At 55.4% G+C, this 20,095-nt stretch overlaps 8 protein-coding genes across 8 annotated transcripts; 5 read left to right on the forward strand and 3 right to left on the reverse strand.

Annotated features, from left to right (window-relative positions):
- Positions 1–83: 83 nt before the first annotated feature.
- On the forward strand, positions 84–868 carry CCM_06611 (CCAAT-binding protein subunit HAP3, putative; the record flags this gene model as incomplete). Its single annotated transcript, XM_006671752.1, has 4 exons — positions 84–234; positions 295–405; positions 460–587; positions 638–868. The coding sequence occupies 4 exons, from the start codon at positions 84–86 to the stop codon at positions 866–868; spliced, it is 621 nt and encodes a 206-aa protein (XP_006671815.1).
- Positions 869–1,892: 1,024 nt separating this feature from the next.
- Positions 1,893–3,947, forward strand: CCM_06612 (RNA polymerase I specific transcription initiation factor RRN3, putative; the record flags this gene model as incomplete). The annotated part of the gene is made up of 1 exon (XM_006671753.1): positions 1,893–3,947. One exon carries the CDS (start codon positions 1,893–1,895, stop codon positions 3,945–3,947), a length of 2,055 nt encoding a protein of 684 aa, XP_006671816.1.
- A 727-nt stretch (positions 3,948–4,674) lies between these two features.
- CCM_06613 (2-epi-5-epi-valiolone synthase) lies at positions 4,675–6,482 on the reverse strand (the record flags this gene model as incomplete). Its single annotated transcript, XM_006671754.1, has 5 exons — positions 4,675–5,203; positions 5,254–5,694; positions 5,766–6,204; positions 6,294–6,392; positions 6,458–6,482. The coding sequence occupies 5 exons, from the start codon at positions 6,480–6,482 to the stop codon at positions 4,675–4,677; spliced, it is 1,533 nt and encodes a 510-aa protein (XP_006671817.1).
- Positions 6,483–6,949: 467 nt separating this feature from the next.
- Positions 6,950–7,858, forward strand: CCM_06614 (catechol O-methyltransferase; the record flags this gene model as incomplete). The annotated part of the gene is made up of 3 exons (XM_006671755.1): positions 6,950–7,207; positions 7,263–7,754; positions 7,808–7,858. The coding sequence occupies 3 exons, from the start codon at positions 6,950–6,952 to the stop codon at positions 7,856–7,858; spliced, it is 801 nt and encodes a 266-aa protein (XP_006671818.1).
- A 747-nt stretch (positions 7,859–8,605) lies between these two features.
- Positions 8,606–9,892, forward strand: CCM_06615 (uncharacterized protein; the record flags this gene model as incomplete). The annotated part of the gene is made up of 1 exon (XM_006671756.1): positions 8,606–9,892. One exon carries the CDS (start codon positions 8,606–8,608, stop codon positions 9,890–9,892), a length of 1,287 nt encoding a protein of 428 aa, XP_006671819.1.
- Positions 9,893–9,988: 96 nt separating this feature from the next.
- Positions 9,989–11,203, reverse strand: CCM_06616 (glycosyl transferase; the record flags this gene model as incomplete). The annotated part of the gene is made up of 1 exon (XM_006671757.1): positions 9,989–11,203. One exon carries the CDS (start codon positions 11,201–11,203, stop codon positions 9,989–9,991), a length of 1,215 nt encoding a protein of 404 aa, XP_006671820.1.
- An 817-nt stretch (positions 11,204–12,020) lies between these two features.
- Positions 12,021–13,530, forward strand: CCM_06617 (multidrug transporter; the record flags this gene model as incomplete). The annotated part of the gene is made up of 3 exons (XM_006671758.1): positions 12,021–12,317; positions 12,378–12,634; positions 12,705–13,530. 3 exons carry the CDS (start codon positions 12,021–12,023, stop codon positions 13,528–13,530), a joined length of 1,380 nt encoding a protein of 459 aa, XP_006671821.1.
- Positions 13,531–13,670: 140 nt separating this feature from the next.
- CCM_06618 (ABC transporter CDR4) lies at positions 13,671–18,415 on the reverse strand (the record flags this gene model as incomplete). The annotated part of the gene is made up of 2 exons (XM_006671759.1): positions 13,671–17,584; positions 17,749–18,415. The coding sequence occupies 2 exons, from the start codon at positions 18,413–18,415 to the stop codon at positions 13,671–13,673; spliced, it is 4,581 nt and encodes a 1,526-aa protein (XP_006671822.1).
- Positions 18,416–20,095: the final 1,680 nt, after the last annotated feature.

Here is a 20,095-nt window from a genome sequence, read left to right on the forward strand (position 1 = left end):
GTCGTGTCTCAGCCCAATCGTTGCGCGAGACGAAAAGTCTGTGATTGAGGGTCGCCGTTGCCAAGCCCCCAAAACAGCCAAATATGTCGGAGCCCGCCCAGTCGCCTCCCAAGGATGCCGAGCAACATGTTCAATCCCCTGGAGAAGAGGGACAAATGGACGACTCCCAGGATCCCACCGCCTACGACTTTGACGGCGTCAAGGAACAAGACAGATGGCTGCCCATTGCCAATGGTACGGCCCCAGCTTTGGCTCAACCATGTGGAGCTGCCCTGTGCTAACCCTTTACCCCAGTCGCCCGTATCATGAAGAATGCGCTCCCTGATAATGCCAAAATCGCCAAAGAGGCAAAGGAGTGCATGCAGGAGTGTGTTAGCGAGTTCATCTCTTTCATCACCAGTGAAGGTAGGTCGCCGCATCTCTGCGCTTCACTTTTAGCAGCGAGCTGACGTTGTATAGCCTCGGAGAAATGCCAGCAGGAGAAGCGCAAGACTGTCAATGGAGAAGATATTCTCTTCGCCATGACATCGCTAGGCTTTGAGAATTACGCCGAGGCGCTCAAGGTGTATCTTTCCAAGTACAGAGAGGTAAGAGACAAGGCATCGCCGGAGCCAAGCAACCGCTGACTTGTTGACAGCAACAAAATGCCACCAATCGTGAGCGTGCCGCGGAGAACATCCCGTGGGGTGGCTCAGTAGCAGGCGGCGACCGACCCGAGAGCGCTGGCCCCGCTGGTTCCGGCGCTGGGGAGTTTGCCGAGGGTGCAGGCAGCGCCGAGGCATCGGGCGATCCCAACTACATGTACAGCTCCAGTGGCACCGCGCATAATGGATCCGCTGCGGCCGGCGGATCTGGGGACGCTTACTAGAACGCTGGCTCGCTCTAGTGAGACGTGGCCGACCTGTAATATGGCTTGTATGGCGGCAACATTTGCTGCCACCAGAATTGGGATACCTTTGTTGTCTTGGTTGGGAGAACAGATCAAGAACGCGGCGCTCGATGTTGTTTCTTTGTTTGCTACTGCCGTGGGTTTTCTTGTTATGATTTGTCTACTTTGCGCCGTTAGCTTGGCTTCCACACCGGCTTCCTATACAATAGATCTCGTTGACACTCCGGTGGCTTGGCTGAGTGAGGGGGATAGCTACCACTGCCAGGTGTCGAAGCCACCCAAAACTCAAAATACAGGATAGAACTTGCCAAAGAGTGAGCGATTGCTCTGGCATGTTGAAGGGTTTCAAGCGTCTATTACAGATTTATAACCAGTGCATGTGTGTTGAGAGTACAGGAGGCAGCAGCTGGAGGCTCTGGAAGTGCAGCCTGTGATTGTTATTGACGTGTACTAATGAGTCCGAGCCCTAAGAGCAGAAAGGAAATAATGGCATACGATCATATTTTCATCATAGGACGTTGCCTTTAACACAATCTATAAATTTCCATCTCGAGAGGCGTCGTCAATGTCGTCAATGCTCCCCTGTGCACGGACCATCTTGTCCCGGAAGGGCACGTGCATGGCCCCACTTTCCATCAAAAAAAATTATGACAGCAAAATTTCAGACTCGCCGTTAGAGCGTCTCCGCCATCTCACTTTTTGCCCTGCATCCAGTCTCTCTCTTTCCATCGCCTAACAGCGCTCTGGGATAAATGCACAGCGCAAGCATCTGCTATAGACTCGCTGACTGCTACTATTACTATGATATCATATACTTGGCCTCTCTTAAACGCAGTGACTCTCTACATGCCTAGACCTTAGCCGCCTGAACGGTTGCTGGGGAAAACTCACAGCTCGCCGCAGCTACGCAAGCCAAGGGAGCCCAGCGTCGCACGACGTATTCGCGGCCGAAAGAAATAGAAAGGCAAAAGCGAACCATACATCTGATACAATTACCTGCCTCATGCGACCATTTTCGCCAGCCGCCAGAGTGTTGCCTGGCGCTGTGTCGCAGACCCCGACGCCGGTCAAGTCGATTCTCAAGACGACCTCCGTCCTGGGCCGCCGCAAGCACCTGCCTGAGGCGAGCTCCGACGGACTCGAACCACCCGAAACCCCGACGAAGCGACGCAAAGTTCTGTTCGACGACATCCGTAACATTACATACGAGGTGGGGGGCCGCCGCACAATGGATGAGGTCAAGCTGGAAGTGCGGACCGCCCTCGAGGGCCACCTCCGCGGCCATGACGGCCAGTACGACACTCTCAAGGACATCTTCGCCACCGACAAGCAGCGCTACCTGCCCCCCGTCGTCGGCGAGGCGGACGACACCCTCAAGCCGCACGAGCTGCAGGTCTACGTAATGGCCCTGACAAGCTGCATGCCCATCCTCAAGAGCAGGGAGTGCAATGGCCTCGTGCGCGTTATCCTGCAGTGCTCGTGGCTCGGCAGAGACGACGCCTTTGTCAAGGCATTTACGCACTTCCTCGCCGCCCTCGTCAGCGCTCAGGGCTCCTACCTGGGCGCCGTCCTGTCCATGCTCGTGGACAAGTTTCGTCTGACGCGCCAGTCTCACTGGTGCGTCCCCGACTTTCCAGAGGTTACCCGCGATGCCATGCGCCAGAGGCTGCACGCGACGGTGCAGTATCTTTTGCAAATGTTCCCCTCGGCGGTCGGCGTCCTCGAGAACCAGCTCAGCGGCAAGTTCCCTTACCCGGATGACTCGGTGCAAACGCACATGGCGTACATCAACAACCTGCTCAAGGTCAGGGAGTATATCCCCAAGCTGCAAGATGAAATTCTCGATATTATACTCAACCGCGTCGTCAAAATTGACTCACAAATGCAACTGGATCTCGAGGACATTGACGATGAAGTCACCAACGCTGTGCTGTTTGCACTGGACGAGAACTTACACACCTCCAGCTGGGAGCAGGACGAGCTGGATGAGAGTGACAATGAGTCTGTCGATAGCGACGACCAGGACTTTGACCAGGAGGCCACAAGGATCAAAACAGTTAAGGCAAATGTCGAGAAGATGGACGCCGTTCTCGACACTCTGTTCAAGTTTTACACCCCCTTCTTCCTGAACCCAGGCTCAGACATGGCCTTTGACGCCTTTACTATTATCCTTCGCGAGTTTGACCAACTGGTTCTCCCTACTTATAAATCGCGCCATACACAATTCCTCATCTTCCACTTTGCGCAGCAACACTCGCGCCTTACGGATGCGCTTTGCGGCCAGCTCATCGCCACGGCCTTCCAGAGCAACACGCCCAACGTGCTGAAGCAGGCTGCTGCCGCATACCTCGCCAGCTTCGTCGCACGCGGCGCCCAAGTGCCGCGTGACCTGGTGCGCAGCATTTTTGAACTGCTCCTGCATCACCTCGGACAGTACCGCCGCAAGTACGAGCCCCTCTGCCGAGGCCCCGACCTGAAGCGCTTCCACCCCTACTACAGCCTGGTACAGGCCACGCTGTACATTTTCTGCTTTCGCTGGCAGGACCTTGTCGTGGCGGCGCCCGACGCCGTCGACGCTGACGACGCGGCCTCGTACATTGGCCAGGACCTCGAGTGGATCGGCAGCACACGCAAGGACCTCTCGGTACACATCTTTGGCAAGCTGAACCCACTTAAAGTGTGCGCGCCCGTCATTGTCGAAGAGTTCGCCAGGCTTGCCCACCGCCTCAACTTCATGTACGTCTACCCGCTTGTCGAGAGCAACAAGCGTGTGCGCCTCACGCAGTTTCTGTCGGCGACGTACGCCACGGGGGGCGCGCTTCGCGACGCCGGCCATGAAGGCCAGGGCGAGAGTTTCCACCAGCTCGACTCGTACTTTCCCTTTGACCCGTACCAGCTGCCGGTCAGTAAACGCTGGCTCGACAATGACTATATCCATTGGAAGTCGGTCCCGGGGCTGAATGCGGATGAGGACAGCGACGACAGCGATGACATGGACGATGAGGATGATGTGCTCGAGGACGCCACGGCCACAGACAGCGACGGCGACGATTTTTGAAACGAAAAAAAGACTTAAAGAGAGCTATCTTTGCAGATGATACAAACTGGCTAGATTCAAGAAGGATTTACCGGAAAGATCTTGTTTTGTGGGAAATAGCCGATGAAGACGACATCTGGCATTATATGATTGCATTTTAGCGTGGAGTTTGTTAGGAAAAGAATATTGGCTTTGTTATATCCCTCTTATATATGTAGATGTATGTCAAATATATGTCGCTACCAATCAATCTTATCCGTTTGCCCATCCCTGTAGTCTGTACATTGATTCATGATGTGCAATCACTTGCTGAACTACATGGCAAATAGGCCGCCGTACTGGGAGGTGCCCTTCCCCCAAGAACTCCAGCAGGACATGTACAAGGCCATTCGGAGAAGAACGGGCCATCTTTCCCACCAAAACCATTTCGGCGTCCTCTTGCTGAATCATTTTCATGATTATGCAGTTCTCGAAAAGTGTCGCCGCTCCATTGCGATCGAAGACAGTTGGACATGGCCTCCTCTGAACGTACCCTCTACCATATAAGTAGGTGTGGTAAAGAAAGCGAGAGAGCTTTCACAAGCAATCAGTCTCTAGAAAAAAGGTACGAGGGCTAGAAGGGCTATGAACAAATTTGGTGCTCATCAAATCATTTGGCACCAACATGAATAAACAACATCCAAGAATGATCAAGTAAAGCTCTTAACATCATTTTGCCATAGAATAACAAGTAGACTGCCACTTTGCACTACGCTTGGACGGGAAGGTCCGCAGCCCGCGGCAGCATTTCCTGCGCTGCCAGGGCATTTTCCTGGTCGTCCTTGGACTCTAGCTCCTGCATCATGGCTTCAATGGGCGTTCCGTCCAGCGTGTACCCCGTGTCGCTCGCGTCCACATAGGCGTCCAGACCGGCGCCGTGACGCGGAAACTCCTTCATGAGGTCCCTGTGGGCCCTGAGCGCGGCGCACATCTCCTCGTGGGTGACGTCGTTGAGGAACACGCACACGCCCATCGGGCTCACGGGCACGGCGGCGCGGAGCTGTCCGTTGCGCGTCCTGAGGATCGCGGCCGTGGCGGTCGCGAGGAGCTGCTCGTCAAAGGCGGCGTGGTCCATGGTCAGACCGGCGCGCGAGAACAGACGGAGGAGACGCAGGTGGTCGGCTTGGGAGAGATGGCCGCGGAGAAAGCTCAGCGTGGCGGAAAAGGCCATGTCGACGGAGATGGCATGGCCGTGGCGGAGAGGAGGGTCTGGCACGAGCTCGTGGATGGGTGACCATCTGCAACATGATTAGACATGAAGGTGTAAAAGGTGACATTAGTTACGTACGTGTGGCCATAGGCAATCACTCTGTCGAGCATGAGTTCGTGCAAGTTGGGCGTCTCCAGCTTGAGCATCTCGTAGATGCCCGCTCGGCAGATCTTGTCCGCGGTGTCCCTGACGGTGGCACCAGACGATCCGAGCCTGCCAAACGCGGTGCTGATGATTTCCTCGCAAAACTGGTCGAGGAGGTCAAACGTTTCCTTGTGCGCGCACGAGGATATCTTGATTAGCTCGGCGAACCCATTGCGGATCTGCGCTTCCGGGAGGGTCCTCAGGAAACTAAAGTCCAGGAACGTCTTGGCCGGGGCGTGGTAGGCACCGAGGCGGTTCTTGTAGTTGCCGTAGTTGACGGCGACCTTGATGGAGACGGAGGCGTCGATGAGCCCGATGAGGGTGGTCGGGACGCGAATGTAGTTTGTGCTTCGACGATAGGCGGCGCAGGCAAAGCTGGTCGGGGGATTTGTTCAGTTTTTGAGGGCCCTTGTTTTCGGAGGCTTTGTCAACATCGCAAAACTCACCCGGCAACATCGGTGACGAGCCCGCCGCCGACCACCAGAACAGGCTCTTTGCGGTACACGCCAAACGCGGTCATGGAGTCGACGATGCTGAGCATCGTTTCCATGCTCTTTGCCTTTTCGCCAATCATGGTCTTGTGCACCTGGAGCTCGATCCCGTAGTGGTCAAAGTACTGCCGGATCTGCTCCCCGTACAGGTTGGAGATGTTGAGGTCCATGATGGCCAGGCAGCGTCTCCACGGGACGTAGCAGTCTGCCAGCTGTCGGTTGGCGACGTGGAAGACGCCGTCGAGAAACTCAAAGTCGTATTCAATCTTCTCGTACCCGCACACGGCAAAGCCGTTGGGCGTCGGCTCAACGGTTGCCCTGAAGTCGGACATGCTGTGATCTATTTTTGTCTGGGCTGGGTCGTTGACAAACTTTGAGATGAGTACTCTGGTTACTGAGTGCAAGGGTTGGCTTTTAAAAGCCAAGCATGTAACCCGTACCTGCTGCTCAAACGTGCGAGCACCTATCAGGTTGGCGCCAAACGATGGATGGAAGCCATTCGAAGTGCGAGAATCGCAAGGCTGGCATCTGGAACAGGACCACGATACAGATCGCCACCACCGGACTCGTCCAATATTTGGTCTGATATTGAACTGCTGCTCTACCCCTCACCGTGCGGCACAGCTGCACGGCTCTCTGCAACCTACCCAGGACCGCTGATGGGTGCGCCATTGAAGACCCGATCACAAGCTTGTGCCATGTTTCCACACATCAGCGTGAATAAATGAGCTTCCAAGATCTGCGCAACAGTGGTGAATAGGAATGACCCCGAAAATCAACCCGTCATCAAGCCGTGTCTCAGGTCAATCGATGTGGCGTGAAAACGGGTGGTGTGGACCGGATGCCGATCTCGAAATTCGAACTGGCTTCCCGAATGCTGACGGATTTCTCTTTTGAGAGATATCGCAATGGACTTGAATCACCAGGGATCGAGAAGGGTGCGGAATGTACGCGTCATTCATATGTAGGGACGGCCTTGTCGATGCAAAGTGGTGAGTGACGGCACTGAAAATCGTGGTGACAAACGGGCGTGGGAACAAACGCGCCAACAAGCAACGCCTAATATGCCCGACGCGTCTATTTCTGTCATTCCTTTTCTTTTTTTTCTTCTTTCTACCAACTTGAATATCTCTCCTACCATGTCCACGCTCAACACCTTCGACCCATCCAAGGCGTATGCCCAGCAGGAGCAGGTGTACTTCAACGACGGGCGAGAAGCGCAGCTACTGCGCCACATCCAATCGCGCAAAGACATTGACTCGTTGATAGGCTCCCCGGAGAGGGTCCTCGCTGCCATTGACGAGTTTGGACGCCAAGAAAAGTATCTAATGAATGTGGGGGAGGACAAGGGAAGCATCGTGACCAAGCTGATTCGCGAGACCCGTCCGAAAGTCATGGTACAAGCCGCCCAGCACTGCCGACAGCCCTTTCATATAGTGACCCAAATCATAGGTCGAGCTCGGAAGCTACGTCGGGTACTCGGCCATCTTGTTCGGCAGCGCGGCGCGCGCCGCCGGCGGCCTCGCGTACCACTGCCTGGAGCGCAACGTCGAGTTCGCCGGCATCGCCCGTTCGCTGATTGACCTCGCGGGGCTCGGCGGCTTTGTGCAGATGACGGTCGGGCCGAGCGACGATTCGCTGCGCGCGCTGCACGCCGCGTCGCAGCTGGCGCACATTGACCTGCTGTTCCTGGACCACCACAAGCCGTCGTACCTGCCGGACCTGCAGCTGTGCGAGCAGCTCGGCCTCGTCCGCAACGGCACGCTGCTCGTCGCGGACAATGTCGTCAAGCCGGGCAACCCGCCGTACCTGGCGTACGTGCGCAGCGACGTGGAGAGCAAGAACCGGGCGTACGCTTCGGCGGCCGACGGCGCGGTGCGCGGGGACCCGAATCTGGTGTACGAGAGCGAACTGATTCCGAGTTTCGAGCCGACTGGGATTCCGGTGAGTTTCAGGACCAGGGCCTGTGGTTTCTGTAGATACTAACTCCTCGGTAGGATGGCGTCGAGGTCACTATATGCATCGGACCGGACAATCCCCCCTTGTAAACCGTTCTAATTCGCAGAGATAGTATTATAGCTCATGGTTTACTGTATTAAGTAGCGTTTGCTGAAAATGGTCTAATAATAATTGAGTTTGACATTTTCTAAGTTTAGTACAACTAGTCACCAAGGTGTTAAAAAAAACCAACGGCTGCTGATATTATTGTCTTCCTGTTATTTTTTATTATTTTCTTTATTATCCCTAGACTATCGGCACATACTCCTTTTTAAAGTTACTTATTTACTTGCTTTTCTTCATTTACCCTTTATATATAAGCACCAAGATTTTCTTGCGTGGCTTTCCTTCTCTCACCGGCCTGCGAGTCAATGACATCAGCTTTCATCGTGCGGCTATGCACCCAGATCCACAGCTATAACGATCGGTCGATAAATTCGTCTGGCTTCTGTTCCTCTGAATTCGCGAGTAGACTAAAAATAACAGGCCGTTTGTGAGGAAACGGTCAGGCCGCGATGACAGCTACATCTACGGTCTGTCACGTATATATGGGAGTAAATCTACCACGTGTACGAATACAGTATTTATCCGCTCATCCCATTCAATTCATTGCAATTATGAAGCAAAGCTATGCCAGACATATTTTTCAGAATTCTTTTCTTTTTTGTCTCAGTCTCTGTCTTGCTCCTTGGACGACTGCGATTGTACTGTCCACCTGTCTGTACCATTTCGTTGTCAAGCATGCCGAGCCTGAACCTACAGCGTCAAAGAAAACGATCCTAGTCACGGGTGTATCCATGTCAAAGGGTCTGGCTCTTGCGCGTCTATTTCATCAACAAGGGCATACCGTGATTGGAGCTGATGTGGACGCCTTGGCGTGCGGTCGCGTGTCGCGCGCTGTCCGCAGGTTTTACCATTTACCAGCCCCGGCTTCCAATCCGAGTTCTCGGCTGGGCAAAACGTCGCACTACGTGGAAGCTCTTGTGCGCATTGCCAAGAGAGAGGAGATTGATCTGTGGGTGTCTGTATCCGGAGTTGGGTCCGCCTTCCAGGATTCCGTCGCCAAGGATGTAATTGAGCGGCTCACTGCCACGAGAGTCATTCAATTCGACGCGCAGCTGGTAACTACTTTGGACGCTAAAGATACTTTTATTGACTACGTGCGGAACCAAGGTCTCAAAGTCCCCGACAGCCATAAGATCCGGGACAGAAACGACCTGATCTCGTTTCTCGTCAGTCGCGGCGGGCTCGTCCAGAAGCCGGGTTCAACCCGGTACCTGATCAAACCCGTGGGCGTAGACGACGCAGCCAGACTTGACATGCCGCTTCTGCCGCTTCCAACCGAGAAGCAGACGCTGTCGCGCATCGACACTCTCCGTTTCCGCATGTCGTCCTACATTGCGCAAGAATTCGTCCAAGGCAACGAGTACTGCACACACTCATTGGTCATCCGCGGTCGAGTCAGGGCTTTTGTTGGCTGTCGATCGAGCGATCTTTTGATGCGATACGAAGCGCTCCCGCAAAACTCACCACTCTGTCAGTCCATGCGTCGATTCACCTCGGCCGTGGCGGAGCACGCCGGAGATGCTTTCACTGGGCACTTGAGCTTCGATTTCATGGTCCGCCCCTCGAGTGACGGCTCCGACGAGGCAGGGCAGATATACCCCATCGAGTGTAATCCGAGGGCGCACACGGCCGTTGTGTTGTTCAGGGATACGCCGCAACTGGCCAACCTCTATCTCTCGGCTCTGGACCCAGACGTCAGCGGCAGCAAAGTCCTGTACCCGCAGCATGTGCAGCGGTACTACTGGTTTGGACAAGATCTGGTGGAGACGCTGTTTTGTCCGGCGTATAACATCATATGCCGCGGTGAAGGCAGCATAAAGGGCCTGCTTTCTCAAGTAGCCTTGTTTACCGATCATGTACTGTACTGGAAAGACGGGACATTTGAGGCGTGGGATCCCTGGCCATTCTGGTGGCTCTATCATGTGCAATGGCCAGCTCGGTTGGTTTATTGCTTGGTGAGCGGGAAGAAATGGGAAAAGGCCAATGTCAGTACAGGCAAGATGTTTGAAGTTGCCTGATGCTTACATGGAGCTCTGTATTTTCCGACTTGTATCGGTGCCATGAGTATAGTCCTTATTCATTCTTATTTAAGCGTGTCATTGGGGTATTAATAGTCATTCATGTTTAGTCAACTCTAGATCCTCCTCATCTACAAGTCCTTTGGCATACATGTTCCTCACCATCGGGTACACGGCACGCGCAAAATTGCTCCGCCTCTCGACGACGGACCGCGGCGAGATGCCGTTATCCCTGACGCCGTTCCTCTCCTTCTTGGGCGAGAATGCATGCAGCAGAAATGTGCATCGCCAGTCGTGCGCCCACGACATGCGCGAACCCCGCGGCTCCTCGTGGTCTTGCGGGTACGCGGGCAGGCTGCCGTCGGGCTCCAGGTACACGGGCGCCGGCTCGAAATGGCTCGCAAACAGGCGCTCGGTGTTGAAAGAGCGCCAGCCCACGGGCGCAAACGCGGCCGGACGCAGCGCCAGCACCGCGCAGGGCTCCGCGGCGGCGAGCTCCGCGGTGACGCGCGTCAGCGCAACGTTGCTGTGCGTCGTCCACCGGCCGTCGTAGGCGGCGTGCATGCGCTCGCGCCAGCGCGCCACCAGGCGCCCCTGCTTCGCCGACATGAAGGTGCCGCTGTTGAGCCAGCCGTCGGTCTGGCGGCCGGCGACGGCGCCGTAGCCGGCGTCGCGCAGCGGGGCGAGGTTGCGGAGCGCGTGCACGTCCATGTCGATGTAGACGCCGCCAAAGTCGTGGACGGCCTGGACGCGCACAAAGTCGGAGCGGTGCTCCATGCCCGCGATGCGCACGCCGTTGGCCGCGTGCGTCGGCACCGCCACCGTGTGGACGACGAGCCCCGGGAGGGCGAAGAAGCGCCGGGCCCACTTGCCGGCCTCGCCGCTCCGCGCCCGGCGCACCGCGGAGCTGTTGGCCGCCGCGTTGGTGTGCAGATAGATGGCGTCGGGCTGCCAGTGGTGCCACGCGGCGTAGACGGACAGCAGGTGGCTGAACTGCAGCGGAAAGGTGCCGTCGAGGGGGTCGGGCAGCACGTAGACGAGGTGCAGGATGTTGGGGATGGCGGCGCGCGAGGTGTCGTCGGCCCGGCACGAGTAGTCGGCGGCGATCTGCGAGGCGCTGCAGTGCGCAGAAGTCGGCTGGCTGAGGAGAAAAACTCTGGCGTCGTGGGGGAGGAGCTGGTATGTGAGCACGGCGAGGACGAGGGCCAGGAGGAAGCGGGTGAGGAGAGCTCGACGGCCAGCGCCGCGGAAGAGTGACAGGAGTCCTTGGAAGACCATGACGACGGGGTTTGACGCTCCTTTTCCGCCCATGTTCAGCAATCAAATGACCACTCCGTTGGCAAGTTGTGCAGGCATGCCGCGGGGACGGGCATACACGTCGTCCAAGGCTTTAAGTGTCATGTTGGTACACGAAAGAGAATGCCCAAGGCTGAAGGGGGACGGCAAGGATATATGCACGTGATGGATAGAAAATGTCTCCCCTGCAACGGCATCTTATATTGCCCTCATTATTCCCTGTAAATGCCCACGTCTAGCGGCGCCACGTGCCGATCTCTCCTGCATAATTGGACGAGCATATAGATGTCAGTTGTGGAGATCAACTGTCACGACGCAGTTGTAAAGACGAGATGTAACTAAAGATGAGACATTGAAAAAGTGACCCAAGTGACATCGAATCGACAAGGTTGCGGAATGATGTATAGGCGTCGCCCAAGTTGTGGATACAGAGTTGCCGTCGTCGTATTTTGAGAGATGTGTTGTACTCGATTTGGGCTCGGCTTGGCAATTGGCCTAGCGATGGCCACCCTACTACTTATCCTTCATCTTCTTACCATATAATAAGACCCAATGTCCGCACTTCCTGCGACTGTCGGCGTTGCTGCCGGCCGTCCTCCTCCTGGTTGGCCGCAGCCCTCCTCTCGAGTCCATGCCAGCAGCGATTGCCGCGCCGCAAATAAATGACGTCAAGGCCAAAAGGACGGAATATACAGACCAAGCTCTAATGATGAATTAATATTAGAACGGAATTAGCGTCCTCCAGAGTCCCATTTCTGTGGAGCACGCCCAGACGCGAGCAACAGCTTTCCAAACCACCAACTCTGAATCCTGGACACATAATGCAGTCAAAATGACAGAGCGCCCTTCTGAATGGGACGCCCATCCCGGCAACCCGTACTCGTGGCCGGACCGGGCGAAATGGGCCGTCATGGCAACCGCCCTGCTCGTGACGCTGCTCGTCGGTCTCAACGCGACATCCATCACCACAGCCGGCGACCGCCTCACCGCCGACTTCCGCCTCGGCGGCAGCAGCAGCCTCCTCGAGACCAACTTCTTCGCCGTCACCGCCTGGAGCGCCGCGGCCGCGCTCGTCCCGCTCGTGACGCTGCCTTTGATGGACACCTACGGCGTGCGCCGGGGGTACCTGGTAAGGCCCCCCCCCTTTTGTTCTATGCCCTCTGTCAGCTAAAGATGTGGGAATATTTAGGCTTGCTACGTCCTCTTTACTGTGCTTCTCATCCCGCAGGCGCTGGCGCCCAACTTTGCCACGCTCGTCGGCTGCCGCGCCGTCGCCGGCGCCGCTGCCGGCACCCTGCAGAACGCGGCTGACGGCATCGCCGCCAACCTGTGGCCGGACCCGCGCGCGCGTGTGCTGCCGCTGACGGGCTACGTCTTCTGCCTCGTGTTTGGCGTCACCATGGGGCCGGTGCTGGGCGCCGTGTGCGAGCCTCTAAACTGGCGCTGGTGAGTTTTTTTCCCCCCCTACTTTGGCTTGCCGCGAATTTTCTTTGCTAACACGGAGGGGGGGGGTTAGGATATTTTGGCTTCAACTCATCCTGTGCGGCGCCTCATTCCCCATCGTGTACATCTTTCTCAAAGAGACCAGAGGGTCGGTGGTGCGCCGCAGATGCTGTCCCGAAGACGACGAGGAACCGCGCGGCAACGGCGCGCTGCAGGAGCTGCGCGCCGCGACGACGCGCTCCGCCGTGCTGCTCACCACCGAGCCCGCCGTCGCCCTCTTCACCCTGTGGTCGTCCTTTGCCTTTGGCCTCGTGTTTCTGTCCACGCAGTCGATCCCGCTCGTCTTCGGCTCCGCGTTTGGCTGGCCGGCGTACCGGAGCGGCCTCGTGCAGAGCGCCATCGGGCTCGGCCAGGTTCTCGGCTTCGGGGCCTGCCTGCTCCAGCGCACCATCTACATACGCAGCGCGCAACGGAATGACGAGGACCCAGGCGTGCCCGTGCCGGAAGCTATCCTTCACCTGTCGATTCCGACGACCCCGGTAGCGCTGGCCGGCGGATTGTTCATGTACGGATGGAGCATATACCAGCCGCACTGGATTGTGGCGGCGGTTGGACTGGTGCTTGTGGGTTTCGCCAGCATGGTTATTGTCAACTCGGCGAGCATCTACATTACAGACTCCTACTCGACCTTTGCAGCTAGTGCCATTGCGGCTGTCGCATTTGGTGAGAACTTTTTTGCTGCCTTTTTGCCGCTGGCCGCCAAGCCAATGTATGAAAGGCTGGGCTACGACTGGGCAAGCAGCTTGCTTGGATTCGTCGGGCTTGCGCTGACAGCGGCGCCTGTTCTTTTATTCTGCAATGGCAACAAAATTCGCAGGACAAGTACATTCAAGGAATAAGGAGCGATTCTATAGAGGTGTAAATAAAGGAACAAATCCGCGAGACTCGAGCCTCGTCATAAAAACTCTAAAGTATATATATATAACTAATAGAAAAATGACAAAAATGACAAAAATGAACTGGATCGGTATTAGCGGCACTAAATTTCAGTCTTCTCCTTTTCCGTCACCTTTTCAGCCTCCTTAGTCACCTCGGCATCATTCTTCTTGTCCTCCTTCTTTTTCTTCAGGCTATTCTTCTTCGGCACGCGCGCCAGCCAGTAAATGAATAGAGCAGCGAAAATGTTGAACACGACATAGATCCAGAGGATGCCAAAGTTGCGCCATCTGTCACTGTAGTAGCTGTTGACGCCGGCGAGATATGTATTCGTGTCCGAAATGGTGCAAAATTGGCAGTCCTTGGTGGCATTCTCGTTGAGAAGGCTCCCGCCCACCTTGTTGATATAGGGCCCCAGATAGTCCAAGCAAGTGCCGCCAAGGGGCTGTAAAGTGACGATTTCATTGTCCGCGCAGACGACATCCGTGTTCGCGACCGCGACCGCCAACATTCCAGATATCATGTATCGGAACGGCGAAACTGTAAGCATCCAGTGCCAGAAGCCGGGAAGGCTGTTCTCGTTGGCAAGGACACCACAGAAAATGAGGCAGAGAGTAAACATGAGGTTGGCCATGTTACCACCGGCTTCCGCCGTTTCAAACCCAGCAATGATAAAGGTAGAAAAAGTGCCGGTAAAGAGAAGGAACATGAGGAGATAGAGAAACATGAGCGCGCCACGTTCCGTGACCTGGCCAGTGGCTTCGGCGTTGCGGTATAGGCCGACTGGGTAGTACCAGGCAAAGTACATGATGACTGCCATGAGGGAGTTCCACGGGAGTTCCACGATAATCTGGGCCAGCATAAAGACCTTCCATGAATAGACCTTGGACGGTCGCTCACGTACTTCATAGAGCGATCGCTGAATCACAAATTGTGGCATAGACTGTTGCACGATTTGGCCAAAGACGGTCAGCAGCTGGAAGATGGCAAACATTTGGTTTTGCAACCCTTGCACACTGTTGGGGGCTCGGAAGAAGACGAAGCCAACAAAGAGCGCAACAAGCGTGCAAAGGGCCGCCTTGGAATAAATATAGACGGGCATACGCCAGTACTGCTGGAAAACGCGGTGGAGGCACTCTCTCAGCTGGACCGAGTACGGCGCGGCGAATTCGCGGTAGCTGTTCGGGTCTTGGTTGATCGGCGATGCGTCAATGACAGATTCGGGTTCCTGTAACCTTTCGACTTTGATGTTTTCCAATTCCTTCTGTACGGCTCTGTATTCAGGGCTCTCTCGCCAGGTATTGAACCAATCAAGGTCCGTGTGCGAGCCAGGCGCGGCACCAATCACCTCGAGCATCCATTCAGCCGGGTTCGATGCTTCAGGGCATTCCTTGTTGCTGTATCGGGTAAAGTAGTCGGTCATGGTCTTTGAGTTTTCGCCAATCTCGCCGAAATAAACAGTCTTGCCACCCTTAGCGAGGAACAAGAGACGGTCAAAGCGCTGGAAGAGCATAGCGGATGGCTGGTGGATAGTGCACAGGATAGCTTGGCCGGCTTTGGTAAGCTTCTCAAGTAGATCCAGGATAGCCCAAGAAGTTTGTGAATCAAGACCAGAAGTTGGCTCATCGACAAAGAGAAGCAGGGGAGGCTTGGCAGCGAGTTCGACACCAATCGTAAGACGCTTTCGCTGTTCAACGTTAAGGCCTTCACCAGGAACACCAACTACCGCGTCGGCATACTCTTCCATGTCCAGTAGCTTGATCACCTCATTGACATATGCCACCTTTTCAGCTCTGGGAACATGAGCAGGCTGCCGAAGCACGGCGGAGAAGACGAGAGCTTCACGAACAGTGGTTGTCTGGAGATGAAGATCCTGCTGCTGCACGTAACCGGTTTTGCGCTGGAAAGACGTATCGCGGGGTCGGCCATCGACAAACATTTCGCCCGTCAAAACACCGACATTAACACGATCGGCCAAACAATCGAGAAGTGTTGTCTTTCCGGCGCCGGAAACGCCCATCAACGCAGTCAACGTGCCCGGCTTAACCCAGCCATCAACATGATCCAAAATTCGGCGAGTTTCACTCTTGATTTTGACATCATAGCAAACATCGTGCCATTGAAACACAGAAGTCTGCTCCTGAAGCAGGCCACCATCCTGGCCTCGGCTCCGTTCGGCTGTAACGACCGGGCCAATGTTCGCCATGGCAGCTTCAGGGTCGCGCTTCTTCTCGGCACTTCCGATAGCCGCCGACTTGTGGCCCCGACGGTATACGAGAACTTCGCCCTTGTTTTTCTTTTCCGAGACGAATTCAGCAGCAATCATGTAGCAGGTGAGGAAGAAGACGATGAACGCAATGACGATGCCGAAGTTGCGCCATCGGTGCCCCCATTGATAACCAAAAGCCATTTCGGCATACCTATCACCATTGACACTGGTGCGTCCTTGAACAGCGCCAATGGTGCTGCACACACGATGATCCCCGGTAATGTCCGCATAGCCCTCGACCATGGGGTTGGGCACGAAATCGGTACATGGGAACTCTTGGCCGTGGAACTCATTGACGAGGAGTGCCTCGAAAGCATAGGAAAGCGGGTTGATGTAGCCGATCCACCGACACCACCCAAGCATATATCTTGTCGGCAGAACAAAACCGGTAAAGATGACCAAGGCGAGGATGATGATGGCAGCAGGGACAAGAGCCTGGAATAGTGTTCGAGTTGCGGAACCAATTGTTCGAAAGATCATGGACATGACCAGCACGGTGGCGTATGAGATGAGCAAGAAGAAGAAGAAGTGTCCTGGCTCGCGCCGCAGATTGGTCATGAAGTAGATGGTCAGGTTGAAGATGACACCATTGACCAGCTTATACGGCAAGTCGCAAATCATAGATGAGACGGCTTCGGCGGATGGGTGATAAAAGGCGTATCGAGCATGTTTTTCAACAATGGGACGTTGGGCATAGAGCGTAAGAATCTCCAGCGCACTGGCAAAGGCATTCATAAGGCAAGCGAAGAAGAGAAGGGAGCCACGTTGGAAGAAACTAGACGAATTCTTCTGGAGGTTGTAGAAAACGGAGCCAATGATGAGAGCCATGATGACATTTCCGACCAACATGCCGACGGTAAGACTGGGATCGCCTGTGAGACGCTTCCAGCCGCGCCAGAGACAGAGCTTGATTTGTTGAGAATAGGAGAGGGTAAAGGGAGATGCATTGCGCTGGCCCTTGGCTTGCTGAGCCTTCTTGTGAGCACGGAAGGCCTCTGCATCGGCACCGTCAAAGGGATGGTCCTTTTTGTATTGTTCAATTTCGGCCTGAAGAGCCTTGTAATTGGCGCTATTCTTCCAGGCAGCGGAGAATTCGTCGGGTGTGCGGGGCGTGCGTCCCTCGAAACCAGGGCGAATGACTCGCTCCAGCGACGAGGTCATCGAGGTCAGAAAATCAGGCGTGGTCTGACGAGCTGGACATTCGAAGCCAAGATCAACAAAGTACTGCTTGGCATCGTTGACGTGCCCGTAGAAGATCTGACGGCCTTCGTAAAGAACAATGGCCTTATCAAAGAGGTCGTACGCGGTCTGAGGCGACTGATAAATCGAGACACAGGCTGTGCTGCCAAAGAGCTCCGTCTGAAGGCGGAGGGTTTTGCAGAATTCAATGGCATTGGCCGAATCCAAGCCGCGAGTCGAGTTATCCCAGCACTGGAGAGGTGCGCCAGACAAGGCGGCCTCGGCGATGGACACACGCTTTCGCTCACCACCAGAGACACCACGGACATATTCATTACCGACTTTGGTGTTGACAGTGTGCGAGATGCCAAACATGGCCATGACAACCTCGCGAAGATGGTTTGCAAACTCGTTTCTGTTTAGTCCCTGTGGCAGCTGGCGCGGCTGACGAGCGCGGGCGGCAAAGGTGAGGGTGTCGCCAACCGACAGTTGGGGGAAATGGACGTCGACTTCGGCAGTGTAAATGGCTTCGCCGCGATGGTGCTTGTACATTTCCTTTGCTTCGATACCTAGAATGCACATGTATTAGTCTTGAACCTTTCCCGATCAGGTATGTCATCTGCGACATGTCGCAGTGCCCAGCGGGTCAGTCAGTTGTGGACATACGCCAGGTCTCACTTCATCTGGACTACGACGCTTCTTCTGTGGCGCATTGAAAGAACGCATCACTCACCTTGATAGTTGATGTAGGACTCGTCATTGGTGTAGATTCCATTCATCTCGCCAGAAATCGATTTCAACAAGGTTGAACAGCCGGAACCGGGCGGGCCCAGAACGACCAGCATCTCGCCGCGACGAACAATGCCGTCAAAGCTGCGGAGAATATCGATGCGCTGCTTGTTGTTGGTGATGAGATTGCGGATGCTGCCGGCGGCCGAGAGCCAGACGTTGGCGACATCTTTCTGGTAGTCGGCTGCGGTGCCGAAGCCGTGGACGTTGAGGTTCTGGAAGCACACGCCGGCGGTGCGAAAGGCTGAGCCCTCGTGCGAGACGAGCTCGACAATGGCCTTGGCCCATTCGCGGCCGGAAAAGTTGGGCGAGCTGGGGTTCAACGGCGAGTCGGGGCCAGCCAGGAACGGGTTGTCGCCGGCGGCGCCTGAGGCACGCGAGTAGCTGCGCGCGAGGGCCTCGACGACGGACGTGCGACGGATCATTTCAGTGACATCGTTGTGACCCTTGGCGACCGTCTCGGCGGGGGAGCTGCCGTCGTGCGCCTCGTCCTCGGTGGAAATGTCGTGTTTGTCGACATCGTCGGGGTTGTAATGGGGGGTAGCGTTGGGAACACCATACATTGCCGCAGTGGCGTCGTTGCTACCCGTCATTCCATAGGCGAGAGACATGATGGAGACTTGAGGCGCGCAAAGGCGCGGCGACTGAAGGGGGGGTTATGAACTGTGCGGGTGCGGGTGGCAGGAGTGAGCGTCCGAGTGGGAGGAGGTTGAAATAGCTCCAAGCAGAGCACCGTGGCCGCGATAATCGGTGTTTCTCCGAATAGACGGCGCGTCAGCCACGACAAGATACCCAGGACAAATAAATGAAGGGTATTGAGAAAGAGACAAAGTAGGCAGCAAACGGCAGTCGGGGAGCCGAAGCTTAAGTCGAGAAGCAGGCGAGACGCTGGTCAGCACGAGTGGATCAACTCCGACCAAATTAAGGTCAAAATAAAAAAAGACTCCGAGATGCGGGATAGGCGGGGTTTCGGAGCATGATGGTGGGCGAATACGTAGGATCACGGATAGAAGACGCGAGCCTGGCCCTGACCCTCCAGAGTCAAGGGTTGAACCTTTCTTGGCCAGTTGTTTAGCTCGAAACTAGGCAAGAACTTGGCATCTGATGGCGGGTCCACGACAAGTCCAGGCTTCATTCGCTAACTACCTAGTACCTAGGTACATAGTTATATTATATTAGTGAATACTGCCAGGTTATGGACGTACGAGTTGCGGACTTGGTGAGGGTGTCAAGCTCACTGTCTCGGCTGTCCTACAGTCCGTACGTACTGTGTCGGTCACTAGACAACTTGCATCCACTACGGAAACACGAGGATCTGCGGCAGCTACATTTCGCTGCACAGCCAGCTCACCTCCGTAGCCCATGACAGGCATTCACAAACTATACTGAGCACAGATGTCGTTCCGCACCTGAATGATTCGTTTTTGCCGACGTGGATGGAGTGTGGAGCGTTCGGGGCGATTGATAGCACACGGCCCCGAACAAGTCAACCGCAAAGACTCAGTAACCCGAGCCCTATCCACCAGTGACAACGCTTGGTTGAGTGGCTACTCTTATTATTAACTAGGTAGGTGGTAGTTATTAGTTACAGTACAAATTAGTTATTTCCCTATTTACGCACCAGTTTCCGTGAATTACGCAGTACGCGTATAGTCAGGCCCACCCTACGCCACAGCCTCCACATGGGCCAGCCCTGTCTGGGCAGGAGTCTCGAGGCTGAACTTGCTCAAAGCAACGCTATGATGAACCCGGCTCATACCCCATTCCCTCGCTTCTGCGTGTTGATCTGTCTGCATGACTAGTTACTGGCATGTAGTATGTAATTACCTAGCTTTCATCCGTACGATGAAAAGCCACCAGCCGCTGCCGAAGCCAGCCCGAGACAAAGACCTCGATATGAGACGTGAAACCAGCAAAACATCGACTCCCTTGCTTGCCGACACGCAACCCCTGTATTACTCGACTCGCGACAGCCTGACAGTAACAGCATGTTAGTATAACAACATAACAACATGTCAGTACAGCAAGGGAAACACGCGGAAACACGCCGCAGAGTACGGTCAGAGCTGACACGGCTCCAGCGCCAAGTCATGCTCACAGGCCAAGTCACCCACTGAATAGAATAGTCCCAACGTGGCGACCCAGTTCGCTGCCGCCACCCCCTATCCGCTCGGGTTGCCTCAAGAACCCGGCAGCCCGCCGTGTGGTTCCGACCGTGCTACTTCGCGGCAAGCTAGTACTTGCACAGTTCCCGAAACGTCAAAAGCCGCTGCTTCACACAACATTCATCG

The sequence above is a fragment of the Cordyceps militaris genome (genome assembly GCF_000225605.1).
Source record: "Cordyceps militaris CM01 unplaced genomic scaffold CCM_S00005, whole genome shotgun sequence".
In the NCBI taxonomy this organism is placed as follows: Eukaryota; Fungi; Ascomycota; class Sordariomycetes; order Hypocreales; family Cordycipitaceae; genus Cordyceps; species Cordyceps militaris.